This window comes from Balaenoptera borealis, assembly GCF_965194805.1.
Source record: "Balaenoptera borealis genome assembly, chromosome: 15".
Classification (NCBI taxonomy): domain Eukaryota; kingdom Metazoa; phylum Chordata; class Mammalia; order Artiodactyla; family Balaenopteridae; genus Balaenoptera; species Balaenoptera borealis.
The window spans coordinates 25,223,658-25,244,612 of record NC_138871.1 but is presented as its reverse complement, the minus strand read 5'-3'; the positions used below and the strand labels follow the sequence as shown (position 1 = coordinate 25,244,612).

General features: G+C 37.8%; 1 protein-coding gene across 1 annotated transcript; it reads left to right on the top strand.

The window, feature by feature from the left end:
* The first annotated feature begins 263 nt into the window (after positions 1–263).
* On the top strand, positions 264–9,814 carry MRPL19 (mitochondrial ribosomal protein L19). Its single transcript, XM_082357004.1, has 6 exons — positions 264–406; positions 599–716; positions 3,348–3,466; positions 3,680–3,814; positions 6,921–7,102; positions 7,230–9,814. The coding sequence occupies exons 1-6, from the start codon at positions 304–306 to the stop codon at positions 7,449–7,451; spliced, it is 879 nt and encodes a 292-aa protein (XP_082213130.1). The 5' UTR covers positions 264–303; the 3' UTR covers positions 7,452–9,814.
* Positions 9,815–20,955: the final 11,141 nt, after the last annotated feature.

Below are 20,955 nucleotides of genomic sequence, written 5' to 3'. Positions count from 1 at the left end.
TGAGAATTTTGACATACTGAAGTCTTGCCTGAGAAATTGAAGATAGAGTTGATTCAAAGAGGGAGAAAATCTTTCTAGGCTGAGAGAACACTCCCGTAGAGGGATATACCTTGGCACATGCGGAGAACTAGAAAAATACAGTGCACTTCCCCTAAGATATCCGGGCCCTTGTGGGGAGTGGGGGTGGGGTGGGTGGAGAAAGACTTGGCTATTTTGTCCCTTAGCAGGCGCCATCTGACTCAAGTGACTGCGACCTTGTCGCACTGATTACTGGGAGTTGTAGTCTCGACTGAGGGAGCAAGCATGGCGGCCTCTATTGCCAGGGGCTGCCGGGCTGCAATGGCCCTGGGCCGGAGCTTTCGATGCGCCTGGGTTCTGCGCCCTGCGCCGGCCTCTGTCGCCTGCCGTAAGTGCAGCGGGGCTTGCTAGCCGGGGACAGAAGGAGCTTAGGGTCAGGCTAGGGGGAGGCGATTCTGGAAGTCAGGGGCGACATGGGAGGAGGCCTCTCGTGAGACCGCGCATTGGGGGCGATTGCAAGGTTTCGCGGGAGCTCTGGGCTGGAGCGAGCAGTCTTGACCTGTGTGGTGCGCTCCCGCAGAGACCCTCGCGGGGCCGAGCTGGCGGCAGATCACTGGACCTTCTGAGCCCGGCGCGTTCCAGCCACCGCCGAAACCGATTATCGTGGACAAGCGCCGTCCCCATCGCCGGGAAAGCAGGTGAGAGCCCGGACCTGGACGCGACTCCTGCCTTTTGGGTCTGTGCGCTCTAGAACCTGTAGTTGCTTCCGAGGTCTGAAACGGGTCTTATCCTGGGGTCTGGAACTCCCAGATAAGAGCTTGTGTGCAGGATTCACGAATGCGTGAAGCGCACCCAACTCAGGTTTGACTTCCTCGCTTCTCCCAAGCCGGCATTGAACTTTTTCTGCAGTCATATTAGATCAGAATTTCAAATAGGGATTCCCCACATTTGAAGCTCTTTGGCCCGTATCGAGAATTTTTCTGTGGAATACATTGTATTTTACCTGTTGACGTTAAGGAACGGATCTTTTCTCCCTAGATGAAATGGATTGGCCAGAACTCACCCTGTTTCAGTTTCCCAACTGTGTTTTAGTGTCCCTGAAAAAGCGATACGGTGGTAAAAATTTCTACTAATTTGTTTCTGAAATTTGCTCTTCAAAACAGTGTGCTTAAAAGCCTGGTTCACTTAAGCAGGCAGTGGTAACTTTGTAGGTATGTGTAAATTTAGATATCTAGGATTTGCAGATAGTGTTTCTGTAGAATTGTATAACAACCTTATTAAAAAGCAAATTTTAGGGGGGGAAATTGGTGTGATTTAGGCTTTATGAAAGGGCTCTATATTGTCGATTCGATTATCTCTGCATATGTATTTGTGTTTAATATTTAAAATATCCTGTGGTTCTAAGTTGAAATAAACTTGAATTTATGGACCCTAGAGATTCAGAAAAGATTTCTCTGTACAACTTTTTTTTAAGGTAGAAAAGGGAATATTTCTCTTAAATGGCAACACAATATAATTCAGTTAAATGGGAGTAACTACTTTGGGAAACAATTTGACAAAATTTAGTAAGTTTGAGGTTGTCTGTACCTTCCCACCCAGACAGTATGCAACTTAAGGAAAGTAATATGTACAAGGAGACATGTACAAAAATGAACACACAAGTAATGTTTGTAATAAAAGTTTAGAAGCAGCCTAGATATCCTTCAGTAGGTGAATGAGCAAATACATTCTCATAATGGACTATTATACAGCAGTGAAACATGAATGAACTAGAGTTAACATGGATGAACTTCAACTATGATGTGTGAAAAAAGCAACCTGCAGAAGAATTGACAAGTATGGTAGCATTTTTGTATTGCCCAGACATACATACATATGTAAAGTATAAAAAAATATACAGGGGAAATTCTCTACTTTCACAGAGCAATCAAACCTAGTTTTCCCAATAGCCGTTCAAGTTGACATTATATGTCTCCTGATGTGATGGAATAAGAAGGTCACATCATCACCTCTGTAATATTTTTACCAAAAATATATATCCTTGGTCTAGGCATGTGGAAACAGTAAACAAATTCAGATCCAGGGATGGTTTATAAGATGATCGGCTTTGACTCTTCAAAAAAGTCAATGTTACAAAAATACAAAATGGGGAAGGGTACTAGTTTAAGAGACTAACAACCAGATATAATATGTGAAGCTTGATTGTAGCTTGGATTGAGCAACAAACAGCTATAAAAGACCTTTTCCAGGACCAATTAGGTACATTTAAATATGAACTGTATTAGATTATACTACTGAATTAATGCTGAAGTTCTTAGGTGTCATAAAGGTATTGTGATAAATGTAAGAGAAAGTCCTTATTCTTAGCAGAAGCCTTCTAAAGTTTGAGGGATGAAATGCCTTGCTGTTTGACATTTTCAAATGGTTCTGGAAAAAAATTATATGTACATATAAAGCAAATACGGCAAAATGCTGGCAGTAGGTGAAATTAGGTGAAGTATATATGGGTGTTCATTGTATTACTATTTCATCTTTTTGGTAGGTTTGAAACATTTTAAAGCAGGAAATTGAGGAAAAGGAAGAAATTAATAGGAATAATCATCACACCAAATTTAGTTAATTACCCCACAGTAATTAACTATGGGGGTAGGGAGGGGTGCACAGGGGCTTCAACTATATTGTTAATTTATTCCTTGAGATGGGTGATAGGGACATATATTTTCATTGTAATGTCATTTATACTTTTCTACAGATTAGATATTTCATAATGACTTTAAAATCAGTTTGCTAATAGAGAGATTATTTTTAGTTAGTTTACAATTGATGATTTATATGTTTATATCTTTTCCAACATAATTTACTATAACATGTACAACTCAGCGTGAGGCCTGTGGGTCACAGGCTTTGGAATCTGACAGACATGATAAGTTTATAGCTAATGTAGTAATAAGTCTGTTAATCTTGGCTTGATAAGTTTATAGCTAATGTAGTAATAGGTCTGTTGTTTACCGTCTCCAAGCTTCATTTTCTTGATCTGTGAAAAGGAGATGATGACACCAAACTCACCTTGTTGTTGTAGGGTTTAAGTTATGCTATAGATGTTTAATAAAGCTTTTAACACAATGCCGGGTGAGTACTCAGAAATTGTTAGCTATTTTCATGAGAATTGACAACAATTTTAGAAATAAGATGGACTTTTCTTATTTAGAGAAGGAAGAATAAAACATGTCAGCATCCTAATCTTTCACTTTTTTTGGTAAAGCAGTGGTTTCTCTTTTAGTGGTCTTTTAAGTTTGCTTTTAATTTATTTTACTCTATATTTTTCACAGGTTCTTGAGTCCTGAATTCATTCCTCCAAGGGGAAGAACAAATCCTCTGAAATTTCAAATAGAAAGAAAAGATATGTTAGAAAGGAGAAAAATACTTCACATTCCAGAGTTCTATGTTGGTCAGTAAGAGCTGGATGCTTTTATTATTAGTGGTTGGAGGGTTAGTTTTCTCGACAAAGAGAAAATTGTTTTTCACCTATCTGTGTTTTGCCCATATGAGGTACTTATTCCTAATATTATATTAAAATATTTAGGAAGTTTGAATTACCTGGAAATGCCATTGTTTGATTCTGCGTCTCATGTAAAAGTTCACTTTTCTTTTGAATTTGTAGGAAGCATTCTTCGTGTTACTACTGCTAACCCATATGCCAATGGAAAAACCAGCCAGTTTCTGGGAATTTGCATCCAGAGATCAGGAACAGGACTTGGAGCTACTTTTATCCTTAGGAATACTATTGAAGGACAAGGTAGGTTTCATTTCATTATTTTGATTTTCTGGAAAATGTTATCTCAGGAGTCTTTTTTATTTTCTGCATCCTGGGTGAAGACATCTGGAACTTGAAAGTGAAAGGGAGCTCGGAGGGATGACATGGAGCCTGTGGCCTAAGAATGGTATGAGAATTGAGGTTGCTGAGTAAATACAGTTGGTGCTTTGCTTTCTCCTGAAGGCTTCTTTTGTTATAGGGACAACAACCATTAGAAGTAGACTTTCCAAATCATGGCAACATCAAAGGAGGAGACAAGTGACTATAAAGCAGTACGGGGACATTCATTTTAGGAGCAAATAACCCTTGAAAACATTAAGATAAGCATAATGATGTCCTTGCAAGTTAACTTTCTCCTAAAATGAATGGCCATTTTGCTGTATATTACAACAGTCACCACAATTATTAGTTTTATAAGAATTGGAGGAATTTTTTAAAACGCAAAATTACATTTGTTATGCCAATAAGATAGGGGAACAAGTGGTAAAATTCTAGAAAAATTATGAATCAAAATGGCAGGAACATGGATGGACTTGGAGGGTATTATGCTAAGTGAAATAAGTCAGATGGAGAAAGACCAGTACTGTATGTTATCACTTCTATGTGGAACCTAAGAATACAACAAACTAGTGAATATAACAAAAAAGAAGCAGACTCACAGATATAGAGAACAAACCAGTGGTTGCCAGTGGGGAGAGGAAAGAGGAGAGGGGTGATATTGGGGTAGGGGATTAAGAGGTACAAACTGTTATGTATAAAATAAGCTACAAGGATATATTGTACAATATGGGGAATATAGCCAATATTTTATAGTAACTATAAATGGAGTATAACTTTTAAAAATTGTGAATCACTATATTATATACTTGTAACTTATATACTATTGTATAGCAACTATACTTCAATAAAATAAATAAAATAAACATGAATAAAACTAAAAAAAATTTTTTTAAAGAAATAAAGACAAAAAAAATTGGCAGGAACAGTACATTTTTCATACTTAAAGTTGTGTGCTTCATGGTCCCCAACAGTGAAGTAGTATATTGAAAGAAATTGAACATGTGAGAATCGTTACTGTCTTCCTTATCCTATAATGACCTGTGGTGCTGTGCATGTAGGAACTCAGCAGAACTTGATTACAGAAACTTGGGCCTCCAATCAGGTTGTGTACTTGGAGAAATCTTGTAATAGAAAGGCAGGAGCAAAGGTGTGATAGACCTGAGATGATTTTTTTCTTTAAAATTGAGATAATAGTTTCTACCTCCCAGGGTTGTGGTCAGTTTATTGTGATGTTCTATATGAAGTACTGGACACAGAATACTCAAAAGTATTAGTTCTCTCTTGCTATTTTCTACCATTAACATTTTGACTGTTTGTGACCTGCCTGTACCTTCCCCATTGATACTTCCTACTTTGATGATTCTTTCTAGTCCATTGGCTTTAAATACCATCCATGTGGTATTAACTTCCCAGATTTATGTGTCAAGGACTGACCCTTTCCTTGTTCCAAATTTGCACATACAACTACCTATTTGACATCTCCATTTGGGCATCTTATAAGCATAAAACAAGTTCAAAACAGAACTCTTTGTTTCCTTCACAATGTGTTCGTTTAACAGTTCTTTCTATTTCCATAAGTTGTACCACTCCGCACCCATTTATTTAAACCCAAAACTTAGGAGCTATTTTTAGTTATTCTCTTTCACACATCCAGTCAATCAGCAAGTTTTCATGGCTCAATTTCCAAAAATTTTATCCCAATTTTGCCTGTTTCTCCATCTCCATTGCTACCACTCTTGTCCATGCCACCATCGTCTCCTGCCTGCAACTGTGCAGTATCTCTGGCTTACTTTCCTGGCCCACCAAGTTACTATGCTCCAGCCAAATGGACCTTTTTCTAGTTTTTCCAACATGGCAGGTTTGTTAAGACCCCAGAGCCTCTGCATTTGCTGTTCTTTCTGCCTGGAGCATTCTTGGCTCTTTATAGTATCAGCTTAAATGTTATCTTTTCAGAGAGGCTTTCCCTGACTATACTATTTAAAGTTGCCCTTGGGAATTCCCTGGTGGTCCAGTGGCTAGGACCCGGTGCTCTCACTGCCAGGGGCCCAAGTTCAATTCCTAGTCAGGGAACTAAGATCCCGCAAGCCGTGCAGTGTGGCATGCATGCATGCATACATACATACATACATACATACATAAATTTGCCCCCTCCCCAGTCACAATGTCATCACCCTGAATTGTCTTCACTATATGAAAGTACCTTGTTGGTTTATTTATCGTTTGTCATCCTCTAGAATGTAGGCTTTATGAGAAGAGAAGAATTTTACCTATTTTGATTTTGCTATAGGCACAGCTCCTAAATCAGTGCCTATACCAGAATAGATGTACAGTGGATACTGGATTAAATCCTGACATTAAACACTTGATGTTAACGTTGATCATATGTTTTACTATTTATATTTCTCTTGGGATTATTCCAGGAAACCTCAGAATACACTCTTCCCTTTAAATGTTTGATGATGCAGATGATATATATTAACCTTTTATGTCAGCATCTTGGAAACACTCAAAGCTGTTTCTCCTATGGAGGGCTCCAGAGTGTTAACAAACCTAGGCCATCTTAAGATGACTTCTAAATCAAAGTTAGAACTTAAAAATATACTTACTCTTTTTGCATCATTAATTCTGTTGCTCAAAATGTAGAAGATAGAGTCAAAATGTAGAAGATAGAGTTTTATTTAAGTAATTGGGAAATAAACAAGAACATAACAAAGTGAAGAATTTATTCAAACTTCCAACTAATTTAATACTATCAAAATCGAAGAAATAAATGGCTCAATATATTTATAGAAGACAGTTTTCTTTAGACTTTATCATTCTAATTCAGGTTTTCTCATTTTTTAATCTACATGATTTTGTTCATTTCTATTTCTTTCAATAATCTTCATTTTAAAGATTACAAATTTATATCACATTTCCTACATGCAAAACTCTGAGCTAATTCCTTCATGAAATAGCTTTTTTATAGTATGAGATGTATGCAGGAATCTGAATTTAGATTATAAGAATATGTTTTCTTCTCTTTTAGGTGTTGAGATTTGCTTTGAACTTTATAATCCTCGAATACAGGAGATCCAAGTAGTCAAATTACAGAAACGGCTGGATGATAGCTTGCTATACTTGCGAGATGCCCTTCCTGAATACAGCACTTTTGATATGAATATGAAGCCAATAGCACAAGAACCTAGCCAAGAAGTTCCTGTTAATCAGGTATAAGTTGTACATTTGGAACTGGAAGTTCAAATATAAACTAAGAATCATCTTAAAGAAAACTTTTAGAAGAATTTTTGCTTGCAACTCTCAGCCTAATTTGTTCCTTTCCTTATATCTTCCTTAGCTGAAAGTAAAAATGAAGCCCAAGCCGTGGTCCAAACGCTGGGAACGTCCAAAATTTAATATCAGGGGGATCAGATTTGATCTTTGTTTAACTGAAGAGCAAATGAAAGAAGCCCAGAAGTGGAGTCAGCCATGGCTTGAGTTTGATATGATGAGGGAATATGACACTTCAAAAATTGAAGCTGCAATATGGGATGAAATTGAAGCATCAAAAAATTCCTGATCTGAGAATGAGTTTGGTTACTTGCAGAGGATATACTGTCTCTCAGAGGATTTATTTAGAAACCAATTTAATCTCATATATAAGGACATAGTCATTAAATCAACCAAACATTCATTATTTTATGAATATTATTTAAAAAATTAGCACACCAGTTTATTACTTTAAAAAGAAAAATGTACATGCCAAGTGGTCTGATGTCCATTCTCTTAATGGAGGCAAAGCTACAATAGAGTCAAACTGTTACCAGAATGGTCTTCATTGAGCTTGGAATCTGAGCAAGGAAGTGGATAGGATGATTTTTTTAAATTTGTGAAGTAAATTATAAATTCAAAAAGTGTATGATTTAAAGAGTAATAATAAAATGAGCATTCATATACCCACCATCAGGTTAAGAAGTAAAACATTTGTAATATCTAAGAAGGTCAAGAAATAGAGCATTTACTAGAATCTAAGAAGACTGTTGTGTGTTGTAATTGCATCCCTCCCCTCTTCCAGATGTAGGCACTATCCTGACTTTGTGTTAATCATTCCTTTGCATTTCTTTTATTTTATTATATACACATACACTCTTAAACAATATATTTACTTTTGAAAAATCTGTTGGCAGGTATAAAAGGACAACATTGTCATTATTACATGAAAGCTTCAGGGAGAGCATAACGAAGTCTTTGGGTCATAGTCTGGCTTCAGCTTCCATGAGAGTTCACAAAAATCACTTTTGAGGAAGTTCGTGGCTAAGGTCATGAGTGAGTCCTGCTAAATAGAAGGCTCACCAGAGGGTATCTGGAAGGGCCTATAGTGTGGACTGCATAATTGATGTCTGACAAAAATGTGGTTGGAGGGAGTAGACTTCTTTGTATTTACTGGTTCTCAGTCCATGAGGAATTAAATTCTAGCTCAAAGGAGTAGGTCAAGACAGTACTTCCATAGGGTGATGTGAGTGTCTTTGCTGATCCTTGTAGCTGAGATGGAATGGAAAGCTGGCATGTAATCATACATGGTAAAGACCAACCTACAGATAATTAGGACCAGTTTCACCTGGGCATGCTGTTCCTCAAGTTTAAAAGAGTACAGTACTAGCACTGATCTTGATGAGGGTAACCATTAACCTGTCTCTTGAATTATTCTGCTTAAATCTATGTTCTTGTGCCTAAGCTTTTGGGATTTGCATTTACTCTTCTCCTGTGCTGATCTGTTTTCTGGAGTTTTTGTTTTCCATTTTACTGGCTTTATTGTTTTCCATTTTGGTGAAGCACACCCTTTGTTAGCTTCTAGAGAAAGTATCTATATAGGTAAATTTTTTGACCTTGCATATCTATCATATTTGATTGATATTTTATAAAATTCTGGGTGGGAGATAATTTTCCTTCAGAATTTTGAAGGTATTGCTTCATTGTCTTATTTCCAGTTGTGTTGAGAAATCCAAAACCATTTTGATTTCTGCTCTTTGAATGTGACTCGAAAGCTTTGTAGAATACCTTGGTTCTCAGGGTAGTGCAATTTCGCAGCGACAGGCCTTGGTGTGGGTCTATTTTTTTCATTATCTTAGGTGTTTGATGAACCCTTTCCATGCAGTAGCTCATATCTTTCAGTTCTGGGAAACTTTCAGTGTTCATTGATTTCCTCTCCTCTGCTTCTCTCTTTCTGGAACTGATATTTTGATGTTGGATTGGATCTCTGTTTTCCTACCCTCTCTCCATCTCTTCTTTAGCTCTTTGATTCAGTCTTCCAACTCTTTGCTATATTTTTAGATCTCAAGATCCCTTTATGATTTCTGAAAGTTCCTTTTCTTATATAGTACTCGGTTCTTATTTTATATTCTTGTCTATCGGTTTGTTCTGTTACCATTGAGGATGTTCATGATCGTGTTTGTGTTTGTTTTTAATATTTATTTATCTTTATTTTTTTTGGCTGTGTTGGGTCTTAGTTGTAGCACACGGGATCTTCATTGAGACATGCGGATCTTTTGTTGGCTTCTCTCTAGTTGTGGCATGTGGTGGCCCCCAAGCTGTAAGCTTATTCAGCTTTCTGCTTTCCGGAGAACTGCTTGTTTCTTTCTTGGTATGCACTCCTGACGCTGCGGTATTGAGCGTTAAAAAGGAAAATGGCTTGCAGCCAGTTTCGTTCCAGGTGCCTGCTCTGGATCTAAGAGCCCCTGGTTGTTCCCCAGAAGAAGGACGTGCTGCCCTGAGGGGGAAGTCTGTACCTCCAAAGAATGGCCCATAAGGCATGCTGACGCATAGATAGTGGCGACAGAATTATGTGGAATTACAGGGTTTACTGATTTATTGTCTAATATTCGTTCCGTACTAAACCTATATATACATTCATGCTCTTTGAATAAACTTGCCTTGCAACCATCAGTTGTCTTGGCCCTTCTGACCCCATACTGGTGCTTTTCAGTTCCTTACCCCTCACCGCCAGGAACTTCTAGCTTTCTGCAGCCGGTCTGCGGCAAGTGGCGCCCGAACAGGGACCTGAGTGCGTGAGGCATTTCGGAAGATTTCAGGTAAGTAGAATTCTCGAGTGAGATAGTGTGGCCACAAGAAATAATTTCGTTTTTAGGACGGTAACTCGAGAAAGAGTCAGAAGTAAAATAATATGGGACAAAAGGGCTCTAAGGAGCGTGATTTATTTGCTCAGGTTTTGCTTTCAATGTTAAAAGCCTGTGGAACTAAGGTAACTACCTCACAACTTCTGGAATTTTTTGCAATTAGTATATGATGCTTGTCCTTGGTTCCCTGAAGGAGGCTCAGTGGACTTAGCAATTTGGACTCGTGTAGGAGATGAGTTATCTAAATATCATGAAGCACATGGACCATCTTCTGTTTCAGTTTCCATTTTTAGCTTGTGGAATTTAATAAGATTGTTTTAATCCAATTTATGATTCAGTTCCAAAATTAACAGCTAAATCTGTAGAACATATTGCTGCAGTAGCTACTGCTCCTCCGTTGCCACCGAGGATAAAGAGTGTTAATTCACTTGATGATGATGACTTTTCTTTTGATCTAGCGGATGAAGAAGCCAAATATGAGGCTGAAAAATATCCTGATGAAAATATTCTTCCACGGTTACAGCAATTACATGTCTCTGTCCCTATCCCTCCTAAGCTTAGTCCTTTACAACAAGCAGTACGGGGAGCTCTTAATAGAGGGGAGGATCCTTTATTCTGCTGTCCGGTGGTGGAACGACCCAATCCTCAAAATCCACAACAAAATAATCGGGAATATCAGCCTCTCTCCTTTAAGGTTTTGAAAGATTTAAAAGCAGCCTGTGCACAATATGGGCCTATAGCCCCTTTCACTATTACTATGTTGGATACTATTGCAATAGAAGCATTGCCTCCAGCAGACTGGAAATCTATTGCTCGTGCTTGTCTGACTGGTGGCGACTATTTACTTTGGAAATCAGAATATTATGAAAAGGCTGCTGAACAAGCTGAAAGAAATACTGCACATAATGTGCTAGTAAATTATGAGATGTTGATTGGGGAAGGACAACATCAGTTATTACAGGATCAATTAGCTTTCCCTTTTGTGGCTTATGCTCAGATCAATCATATAGCTCTACATGCATGGAAACATTTACCTGCCTCCACTAGGACTGAAGACCTTGCTAAAATAAGGCAAGGGGCAGATGAACCTTATGCTGATTTTGTGGATAGATTATTACAGGCTGTTAATAGAATTATTTCTGATGGTCCTTCTGGAGCAATTATCGTCAAACAATTGGCTTTCGAAAATGCTAATAATATTTGTCAAGCAGCTATACGTCCATGGAAAAAGAAAGGAAATTTAGAGGATTATATTCGAGTTTGTTCTGATATTGGATCATCTTACTTACAGGGAGCAGCTATAGCTGCAGCCCTAACTAAGGCAGGATTTGGGCCAAATGCTAAAAGTGAAAACTGTTTTAAATGTGGGAATCCAGGTCATTTTGCAAAAAATTGTACTGTTGATACTCCTAATATGCCTATCGTAAATTCTGTGCCTCAAGGTAAATCTCCTCCTCCCACAATTTGTCCCCGATGCCAAAGAGGACGGCATTGGGCTAAAGAATGTCGATCAGTGACTCATAAAGATGGAACTCCCTTGTCGGGAAACTTCCGGAGGGGCCTGCTCCGGCCCCATCAAACAATTGGAGCAATGTCAATAATCCCCCCACAACCTGCTCCACCGCCTCCAGCTCAGACCTTTGTTCCTCAGGGAATGGAATCTCCTCCCTTCAAAGGGCCACTCCAAATAGTGCAGGACTGGACCTCTGTGCCTCCACCCAATTCTTATTAACCTCGGATATGGGACCCCAAGCCCTTCCTACGGGAACTTTTGGGCCTTTACCCCAGGGAACGGTTGGTATAATCCTTGGAAGAAGTAGTATGTCTATGAAAGGCTTAACTATTATTCCTGGGGTGATTGATGCTGATTATGAAGGGGAATTAAAGGTTATGGTTCAAACATCAAAAGGATCTTTTCTTATCACGCCCGGTATGCGAATAGCTCAGCTTCTATTAATTCCATATATACCAGAAGGAAAAATTTTACAACATAACAAAAGAGGAACTGGGGCTTTCGGTTCCTCTGATGCAGTTTATTGGATTCAACAAATTGGTAGGGAAAGACCACAATTGGTATTAAAAATAAATGGAAGGCCTTTTTCTGGGTTATTAGATACTGGTGCTGATGTTTCTGTTATTTCGTTTATACATTGGCCAAAAAATTGGTCCGTGCACCAAACCATTACACAGTTGCAAGGTATTGGCCAATCTAATTCTCCACAACAAAGTTCGCAATACCTACATTGGCAGGATGCTGAAGGTAATCAAGGAATATTCAAACCCTACGTATTGCCCGGATTGCCAGTTAACCTTTGGGGAAGAGATATATTACAACAAATGGGAATCCTATTGCTTAGTCCCAACCCTACTGTAACTAATATGTTGTTAAATCAAGGGTATGATCCTAGGAATGGTTTGGGAAAAAATCAACAGGGAAATAAATTACCCTTACAGACTAATAATAAATGGGATAAAACAGGCTTGGGTTTTTTCTAGGGGCCTTGGATTCTCCTCCACCACATGCTGACCCTATAACTTGGATTTCTGATAATCCTGCCTGGGTGTACCAATGGCCCCTTTCTAAGGAGAAATTAATGGCGGCCCGTAATATAATTAATGAACAGCTTGCTTTGGGCAGACTAGAAAAGTCTAATAGCCCTTGGAATACTCCTATATTTGTTATAAAGAAAAAATCGGGAAAATATCGTTTATTGCAAGATTTACGTGCTGTTAATCAAACTATGGTAATTATGGGAGCTCTGCAACCAGGTTTGCCTTCTCCCGCAGCCATACCTAAAAATTATATGATTATTATTATTGATCTTAAGGATTGCTTTTTTACTATTCCTCTATTTCCGGCTGATAAGTTGCGATTTGCTTTTAGCTTACCCTCTTTAAATTTTATAGAACCTATGCAACGTTATCAATGGAAAATGCTGCCTCAGGGTATGGCTAATAGTCCTACTTTATGTCAACAGTTTGTAGCTCAAGTTATTGCCCCTGTTCGTAAACAGTTCCCTCAGATATATTTTATTCATTATATGGATGACTTATTACTTGCTTATTCTGATAAACATATTTTACTTAAGGCTTATAATTCCCTTCAAAGTCATTTGTCACGATCAGGACTAGTCATTGCTGCTGACAAAGTACAGATGAACCCACCTTTCTCATATCTTGGTAAGTATATCACAAATTATAATATTACACCTCAGAAGATAGAGATACGGACTGACGTTCTTAAAACTTTAAATGATTTTCAAAAGTTATTAGGAGATATTAATTGGCTGCGACCTTCTTTAAAATTAACTACGCGTCAGTTACAGCCTCTTTTTAATATCCTAAAAGGAAGTCCTGATCCTTCTTCCCCTCGTATTTTAACTTCTGAAGCTCAACAAGCACTCAAGCTTGTAAACAAAGCAATACAATCTGCTCAGCTAACTAGAATTGAGCCTTCTTTACCTATACTATTAATAATCTGTGCTACGTCACATACCCCTACCGCCTTATTATGGCAAGAAACAGGAATTCTTGAATGGATTCATATGAAAAATACACCTAATAAAGTCATTACACCTTATTATGAGTTAATAGCAACCCTTGTTCAATTGGGTCGTAGAAGAAATATTCAGTTGGTAGGATATGAACCAAATTCTATTATTATACCTTATACTACTTATCAATATTCTTGGCTATTATTTGTCTCTGATTTTTGGGCTCTTGCTTTTGCTGGATATTCAGGAATTATTGATAATCATTATCCTTCTAATAAGCTCCTTCATTTTGCTACTCAACATCTATTTATTTTTCCTAAAACTATCTGTTCAACTCCTATTCTCAATGCCCCAAATGTTTTTACTGATGGTTCTGCCAATGGCATCGCTGTGGTTATTTCTGATGACTTACTTCATAAAGAACAAACAGATCATACCCCTGCCCAACGAGTTGAATTACATGCGATTTCCTTGGCTTTTCACATCTTTTCACATTGTTCTTTTAATCTCTATACGGATAGCCATTATTTGGTTACTATTTTGCGTAACATAGAAACCGCTATAATTGGCAATACTGTTGATTCTCAATTGTTTCAGACTTTCTTTCAACTACAAAAGATTATTCATCTGTATGACTTTCCTGTAGCCATATTACATATTCGAGCCCATTCAGGTCTCCCTGGCCCATTGTCTTTGAGAAATCAATTGGCTGACGAAAATACAAAGATTATAGCCTTAAGTTTATCTCAACCTCAGGATCTTGCTACACAATCACATAATTTACATCATCAATCTGCTGCTATGCTTCAAAAACCATTCTCTATTTCTAGAGAAACAGCCCGATACATTGTTAAGTCCTGCTCTAAATGTTTACCCCACCTTCCTGTTCCACAATTTGGAGTCAATCCTCGGGGTTTACTCCCTCATCATCTTTGGCAAATGGATGTTACTCATATTCCCTCTTTTGGTAAATTACAATTTGTTCGTGTAACTGTTGATACTTACTCTAATTTTATATGTGCTACGCCTTTGGCTGGGGAATCTACTAAATATGTAATTACTCATTTATTTCATTGTTTTGCATCTATGGGAATTCCTAAAGCTTTAAAAACAGATAATGCTCCAGGATATACGAGTAAAGCTTTTGCCAATTTTTGTGCAACTTTCCATATTTCACATAAAACAGGCATTCCCTACAATCCTCAGGGTCAAGGTATTGTAGAACGTGCCAACCAACAATTAAAAATTGCATTACAAAAAATAAAAAAGGGGGAATATGATAGATCTCCTCAGATTATGCTTAATCATGCTTTATTTATTTTAAATTTTTTAACTTTAGATGCATTTAGTCACACGCCTTATGAACGATTGTTTACAGGTCTTTCTGGAACCCCTCCTGAAAAAGCGCTTGTTGTTAAATGGAAAGATCCCATGACTAACCTTTGGCATGGACCAGACCCTGTTTTAGTATGGGGCCGAGGCCATGTTTGTGTTTTCCCTAGGGAGGCAGACTCTCCTCAGTGGCTCCCGGAGGGAGCGCTTGGTTCGACATTATCATGCCATCACCAATAAACACCCTGACTCGAAGAATGCGTCGCCTGAGGCTCTCACAATCGACCATAGCACACCCCAACCGGTTCCCCCGGCAGAGGAGAAGAATGCAGCGACGGAGTAGGAGACAACTTGTCAGGGAGGCGAGGGGAGATCGAAATCAAATTACTTGGTATCAATTGCAATGTTTAGTATTTCAAGCACGTAGGATTATGGAGGAGAGTGCTCATTCTCGCTCTCCTCTTACCTTTTTTTTAGCCATGATAGCTGTATTGGCAGCCCCACCTATAGAGGCTAAATCTTATTGGGCTTATGTACCCGATCCTCCTTTATTACAACCTGTTACATGGTCTGAAGTTGACCTTCCAATTTTCTATAATGATTCTACTTTTGGAAGAGTGCTAGGAAATTTGCCTATTACTAATACTTCTGTTAATTACTCTAATTGGTTTAATACTCCCCCTGTTTGTTTAAGTCCTATGAGTACCAATTCGGGTTGTGTTAAGGCTGTTGCTTTAGAACATGCTATTTCTTAGCAAACCACTGTAAATTCTCAATTTTTTACTCATTTACGTAAAAATTATAAAGCTGTGGGATCTAATATTTGTCTTCCTTGCAAACAGACTGTTTCTAGACGAGAAGATTTATCCACCTTTGTATTTTGGTATAAGGATAACGTTCCCATTCACATGAATGCTAGAGTAACTAAGCTTGCTTCTAATACTTCGTTGGATCATTCTCTATGCATATATCGCTTGAGGATTAAAGATACTGGACATTATTTGTGTATTGAAACTACCATGGGTAATCAAGGGACGTTATTAGCTGGACATCAAATTACGGTCATAAAGACTGTCACAGGACTACAATTTCCTGCTTTTATGGCTTCTGAATTCCCGCAGTCTGATTTTCCTGTTTGTAATGATACATGGACTAAAGCCTCTGTCTGGTGTACTTTAGATTATGATAATGGCACCATACTAGTTTCTTCTGTCCCCGTTAATAATAACAGCCTTGTTTTTTACAAGCAATGGGAATTCTGGAAACTTGCCTTATCCTTTTCTTATAGACCGGTGATTACTTGCGTCGCTCCTCCTTATGCTTTATTGATTGGAGATTTAATTGTAGAAAACACTATGAATCCTATAGGTTATAATATTACTTGTGTTAATTGTATCTTTAGTAGTTGTGTTTTGCCCGTTAAAGGATCTGCATCTGTTATGATTATGAAGCAACCTTCTTATATAATGTTACCTGTTAATTTGTCTGAACCATGGTATCATAACACTGGCATGCAAGCCTGGCTGGAATTGACTGAAGCATTAAAACGACCAAAGAGATTTATAGGTGTTCTAATATGTGCAATCCTAGCCTTAGCAGCTTTAACTGCTACTGCGGCCACTACTGGGATTGCTCTTTCACAAACTATTCACCAGGCTCATTATGTTAATCAGTTATCTAAAAATACTAGTGTAGCATTAGCCCTACAAAGTCATATTGATACCCAACTAAAAACGGAAGTAGATGAATTAAAAAATGTTCTAATAGGAATAGGGGATCAAGTTATGGCTTTAAAATTAAAAATGTGTTTGATTTGTCATGCCAAATATACCTGGACTTGTGTAACTCAACATTTATATAATGATTCACAATGGGATTGGGAAAAAGTAAAAATGCATATATTAAGTGTATGGACTGATGGACACATTAGCCTTGATATTCAAAAGTTAAATGCCGAAATACAAGCTATTCAAGAGGCCCACCTGGACGAAGATGGACCCCAGAATTTGATTTAAGGATTATTAGATCAATCAACTACAATGGCTAAATCCGATACAATGGATTCATGGAGGGCTCTCGGGCCTGATATCAATTGGTGTACTACTTTTATTGGTGATCGGTTTATTACCTTGTGTTGTCAGATTTGTAATGGGGCACCTCGCTGTCTTGCGTCAGGATGTTCATGGCTTAAAACTACATTATCAAGCTTTAAAAAATAATAAAAAGGGGGGAAATGTGGTGGCCCCCAAGCTGTAAGCTTATTCAGCTTTCTGCTTTCCGGAGAACTGCTTGTCTCTTTCTTGGTATGCACTCCTGACGCTGCGGTATTGAGCGTAAAAAAGGAAAATGGCTTGCGGCCAGTTTCATTCCACGTGCCTGCTCTGGATCTAAGAGCCCCTGGTTGTTCCCCAGAAGAAGGACGTGCTGCCCTGAGGGGGAAGTCTGTACCTCCAAAGAATGGCCCATAAGGCATGCTGACGCATAGATAGTGGCGACAGAATTATGTGGAATTACAGGGTTTACTGATTTATTGTCTAATATTCGTTCCGTACTAAACCTATATATACATTCATGCTCTTTGAATAAACTTGCCTTGCAACCATCAGTTGTCTTGCCCCTTCTGACCCCATACTGGTGCTTTTCAGTTCCTTACCCCTCGCCACCAGGAACTTCTAGCTTTCTGCAGCCAGTCTGTGGCAGTGGCACAGGGTCCAGGGCCTGTGGACTCCGTAGTTGTGGTGCGTGGGCTCTGTAGTTTGTGGCACACGGACTCTCTCATTGAGGCACACGAGCTCAGTAGTTGTGGAGCACGGGCTTAGTTGCCCCGCGGCATGCAGGATCTTAGTTCCCCAAGCAGGGATTGAACCCACGTCCCCTGCATTGGAAGGTGGATTCTTTACCACTGGACCACCAGGGAAGTCCCTGTGTTCTTTCTTTTGAAATTGTTTTTCTGTAGAATCTGTTATCTCCAAATTTCTTCTCATGTATTTATTTCTTTTTCTATGTTTTAGGCTTTTCTAAGACATCTAGCAATCCTTGGCTGTCTACTTATGGTAGACATATAGTGGACTAAAAAGCTGATTAGAAGCCTTGGACTTGTGGAAGGGGTTTGCTTTAGGGTTATCTGGGTGGGCTTTTTTTGGGAGTCCCCTCCTCCACATGAATATCTTGCTTTGGTCAGATTCTCCAGAGTAGAGGTTTCCAATCTCCTTCCTGGAGGCTAAGGGTCTGTCTGCTAGTGTTCCAGTTGCCATATTAGAGAAGAACGGGATGTCTGGCATTCTACATTTTTATGGCCATCCTGTCCATCCCCTCCCACACATACACTTTTGGCTTAGTACCCAGTGCCTGCAGTCCAGAAAACTGCTTTAACTGCTCTAGAGAATAAACCTCTGGACTTTAGCTGGTGTGGGGGAAGGTCAGACAAGCAGTGGTGGGGAGTTGGGAAAGGGATATCAGGAATATAACCTCCAAATAGTTTTCATCATGTTCTCATTATTTTAGCCACTGTCCAGTACCCCCTGAGGTACTGCATCTGCTGACTGGCAATTGTGAGAGGTGAACTGGGTTGATTCTCATCTTTCTCCACTGCTGGCTTGATTTGCCTTTCTTGAGTCTGCCAGTCCATCCATATGCTTTTTCAGCTTTCAGAATTTTGTTCTGCTTGTTTCTTGTTCTGTTCTCTCTTGTGGTTTTATATCTCATCCATATGTTTCTCAACATTTTGTACTACTTGCATCTTGTCCTGTTTTCTCCTTCCTTGAAGGTTTGTCTTTTTCCCTGTGGTATATTCTTGTGGTTATTTGAATAATTCATCTGACAAATTAACCTATTTAGCTACTTTACCCAGTAATAGATTTCTTTTGAGAGAAATATTCAGATATTAACCCTTGGGGTTCTTAACATTCAGTGCTACCTTGCTTTTTCACTAAAAGTTACACAGCCATCTAACTATTTTCAAAAAGCAATGAATATACCATCATATACTTATTTAGATTACTTGCTGAGATAGCCTCTCAAAGTAAAATTTTAACAGCCTATATCCTATATTTTTCTTCTGTTAACTTGTCAGAAGAGAATCATTAAAGCTTGTTCATTTTTTACCTTGATAAACACTCTGCAGTCTTCTTGGTAGAAGGGCAGATGAATGGTACATTTCGAGATCTAAAGCTGTGCAAATGTATGATTGGCTCATAAGTACATGTGCTCATAACAACAAAGCAAGTCATGTTTTTACTCTGTAAGATTCTCTTTAAAATTCTTGTGAAATTTCCCTCAGAAAAAACAAATCTTAATACAATAAATTTTTTATTGTGGTAATATATATGTATATTTTACCATAATAAAATTGTTATTAAAAATGTTTAAATAATATATATAACATAAAATTTATCATTTTAACCATTTTTAAATGTACAGCTTCAGTGGCATTAATTACATTCATGTTGAGCAGCCATCACCATTATCTTCAAAACTTTTTCATCACTCCAGAGAGGAACTCTAACCAGTAAGTAATAACTCCCTATTCCTCTCTCCCCATCAGCTCCTGGTAAGCTCTTATCTACTCACTTTCTATATGAATTTACCTATTCTGCTTCTTATAAGTGGAATCATACAATATTTGTTCTTTTGTGCCTGGCTTATTTTGTTTAATATGTTTTCAGGATTCATCCATGTTATAGCATGTATCAGAATTTCATTCCTTTTTATGTCTAAATAATATTCTATTGTATATGTATGCCATATTTTTGTTATCCATTCATCTGTTGATGAACACTTGGGCTATTTCCACCTTTTGGTTATCATGAATATGCTGCAATAAACACTGATATACAAGTTTCTCTTTGAGTTGCTTTTTTAATATTTTGAAAATATATACTCCAGATATATACCTACCTTGGAGTAGAATTGCTGGATCATATATTTTGAAATTTTCCTTATACTTTCTTCTTTGACCTATTGGTTTTTAAAGAGTGTGTTGTTTAATTGACACATTTAATATGCCACAAGTGAATTTTCCACTTTTCCTTTTGTTATTGATTTCTAGCTTCATTCCATTGTGGTCAGAGAATATACGTAGTATGATTTCAGTCTTTTAAAATGTACTGAAAATTGTTTTGTGGCCTAACATATGGTCTATCCTGGAGAATGTGCCTTGCGCCCTTGAGAAACGTATATTTTATTGTTGTTGGTTGGAGTGTTTTATATATGTCCATTAGGTCTAGTTTGTTTATAGTGTTATTCAAGTCTTCTGTTTCCTCATTGATCTTCTGTCTAAAGGTTTTATCCATTTTTTGACAGTGAAATATTGAATTTTCTAACAATTCTTATAGATCTATCCAGTTTTCTCTTTAATTCTGTCAATGTTTGCTTCATATATTTTGGGGGCTCTGTTGGTGCATAAATTATATCTTCTTGATGAAGTGATTTTTTTTATCAATATGTAATATACATTTTTGTTTCTTAAAACAATTTTTGGCTTACAGTCTATTTTATCTAATACTAGTATACTCACTCCAATTCTCTTTTGGTTACTATTTGCACAGAATGTCTTTTTCTATCCTTTCACTTTCAACATATCTGTGTCTTTGGAGCTAAAGTGAGTCTTTTATAGACAGCATATAGCTGGATCATTTATTTTTATTTCTCTATTATCCATTTTGCCAATCTTTGCTTTCTGTTTGGAGAGTTTAATCCATTTACGTTTAAAGTAATTAGTATGGGACTTCCCTGGAAGTCCAGTGGTTAATAATTCACCTTCCAATGCAGAGGGTGTGGGTTCAATTCCTGGTTGGGGAGCTAGGATCCAACATGCCTTGTGGCCAAAAAACCAAAACATAAAACAGAAGCAATATTGTAACAAATTCAATAAAGACTTAAAAAAAAATTGTCCATGTCAAAAAAAATCTTAAAGAAAAATAATTAGTGTAAGGAAGAACTTCTGCCATTTTATTTGTTGTCTTTATGTCTTATACCATTTTTGTTTCTCATTTTCTCCATTACTGTTTCCTTCTGTGTTGATTTTTTGTGGTGAACGATTATGATTCCCTTCTCATTTCCTTTTATGCGTAATTGTTAAATGTTCTCTTTGTGGTTACTGTGGGGATTATAGTCAACATTATAC

Coding starts and splice junctions, on each gene's coding strand:
- MRPL19 (XM_082357004.1), top strand. CDS start 304: ATGGCGGCCTCTATTGCCAGGGGCTGCCGGGCTGCAATGGCCCTGGGC. Junction 3,467..3,679: donor CATTCCAGAGTTCTATGTTG/GTCAGTAAGAGC, acceptor TTGAATTTGTAG/GAAGCATTCTTCGTGTTACT. Junction 3,815..6,920: donor GAATACTATTGAAGGACAAG/GTAGGTTTCATT, acceptor CTTCTCTTTTAG/GTGTTGAGATTTGCTTTGAA.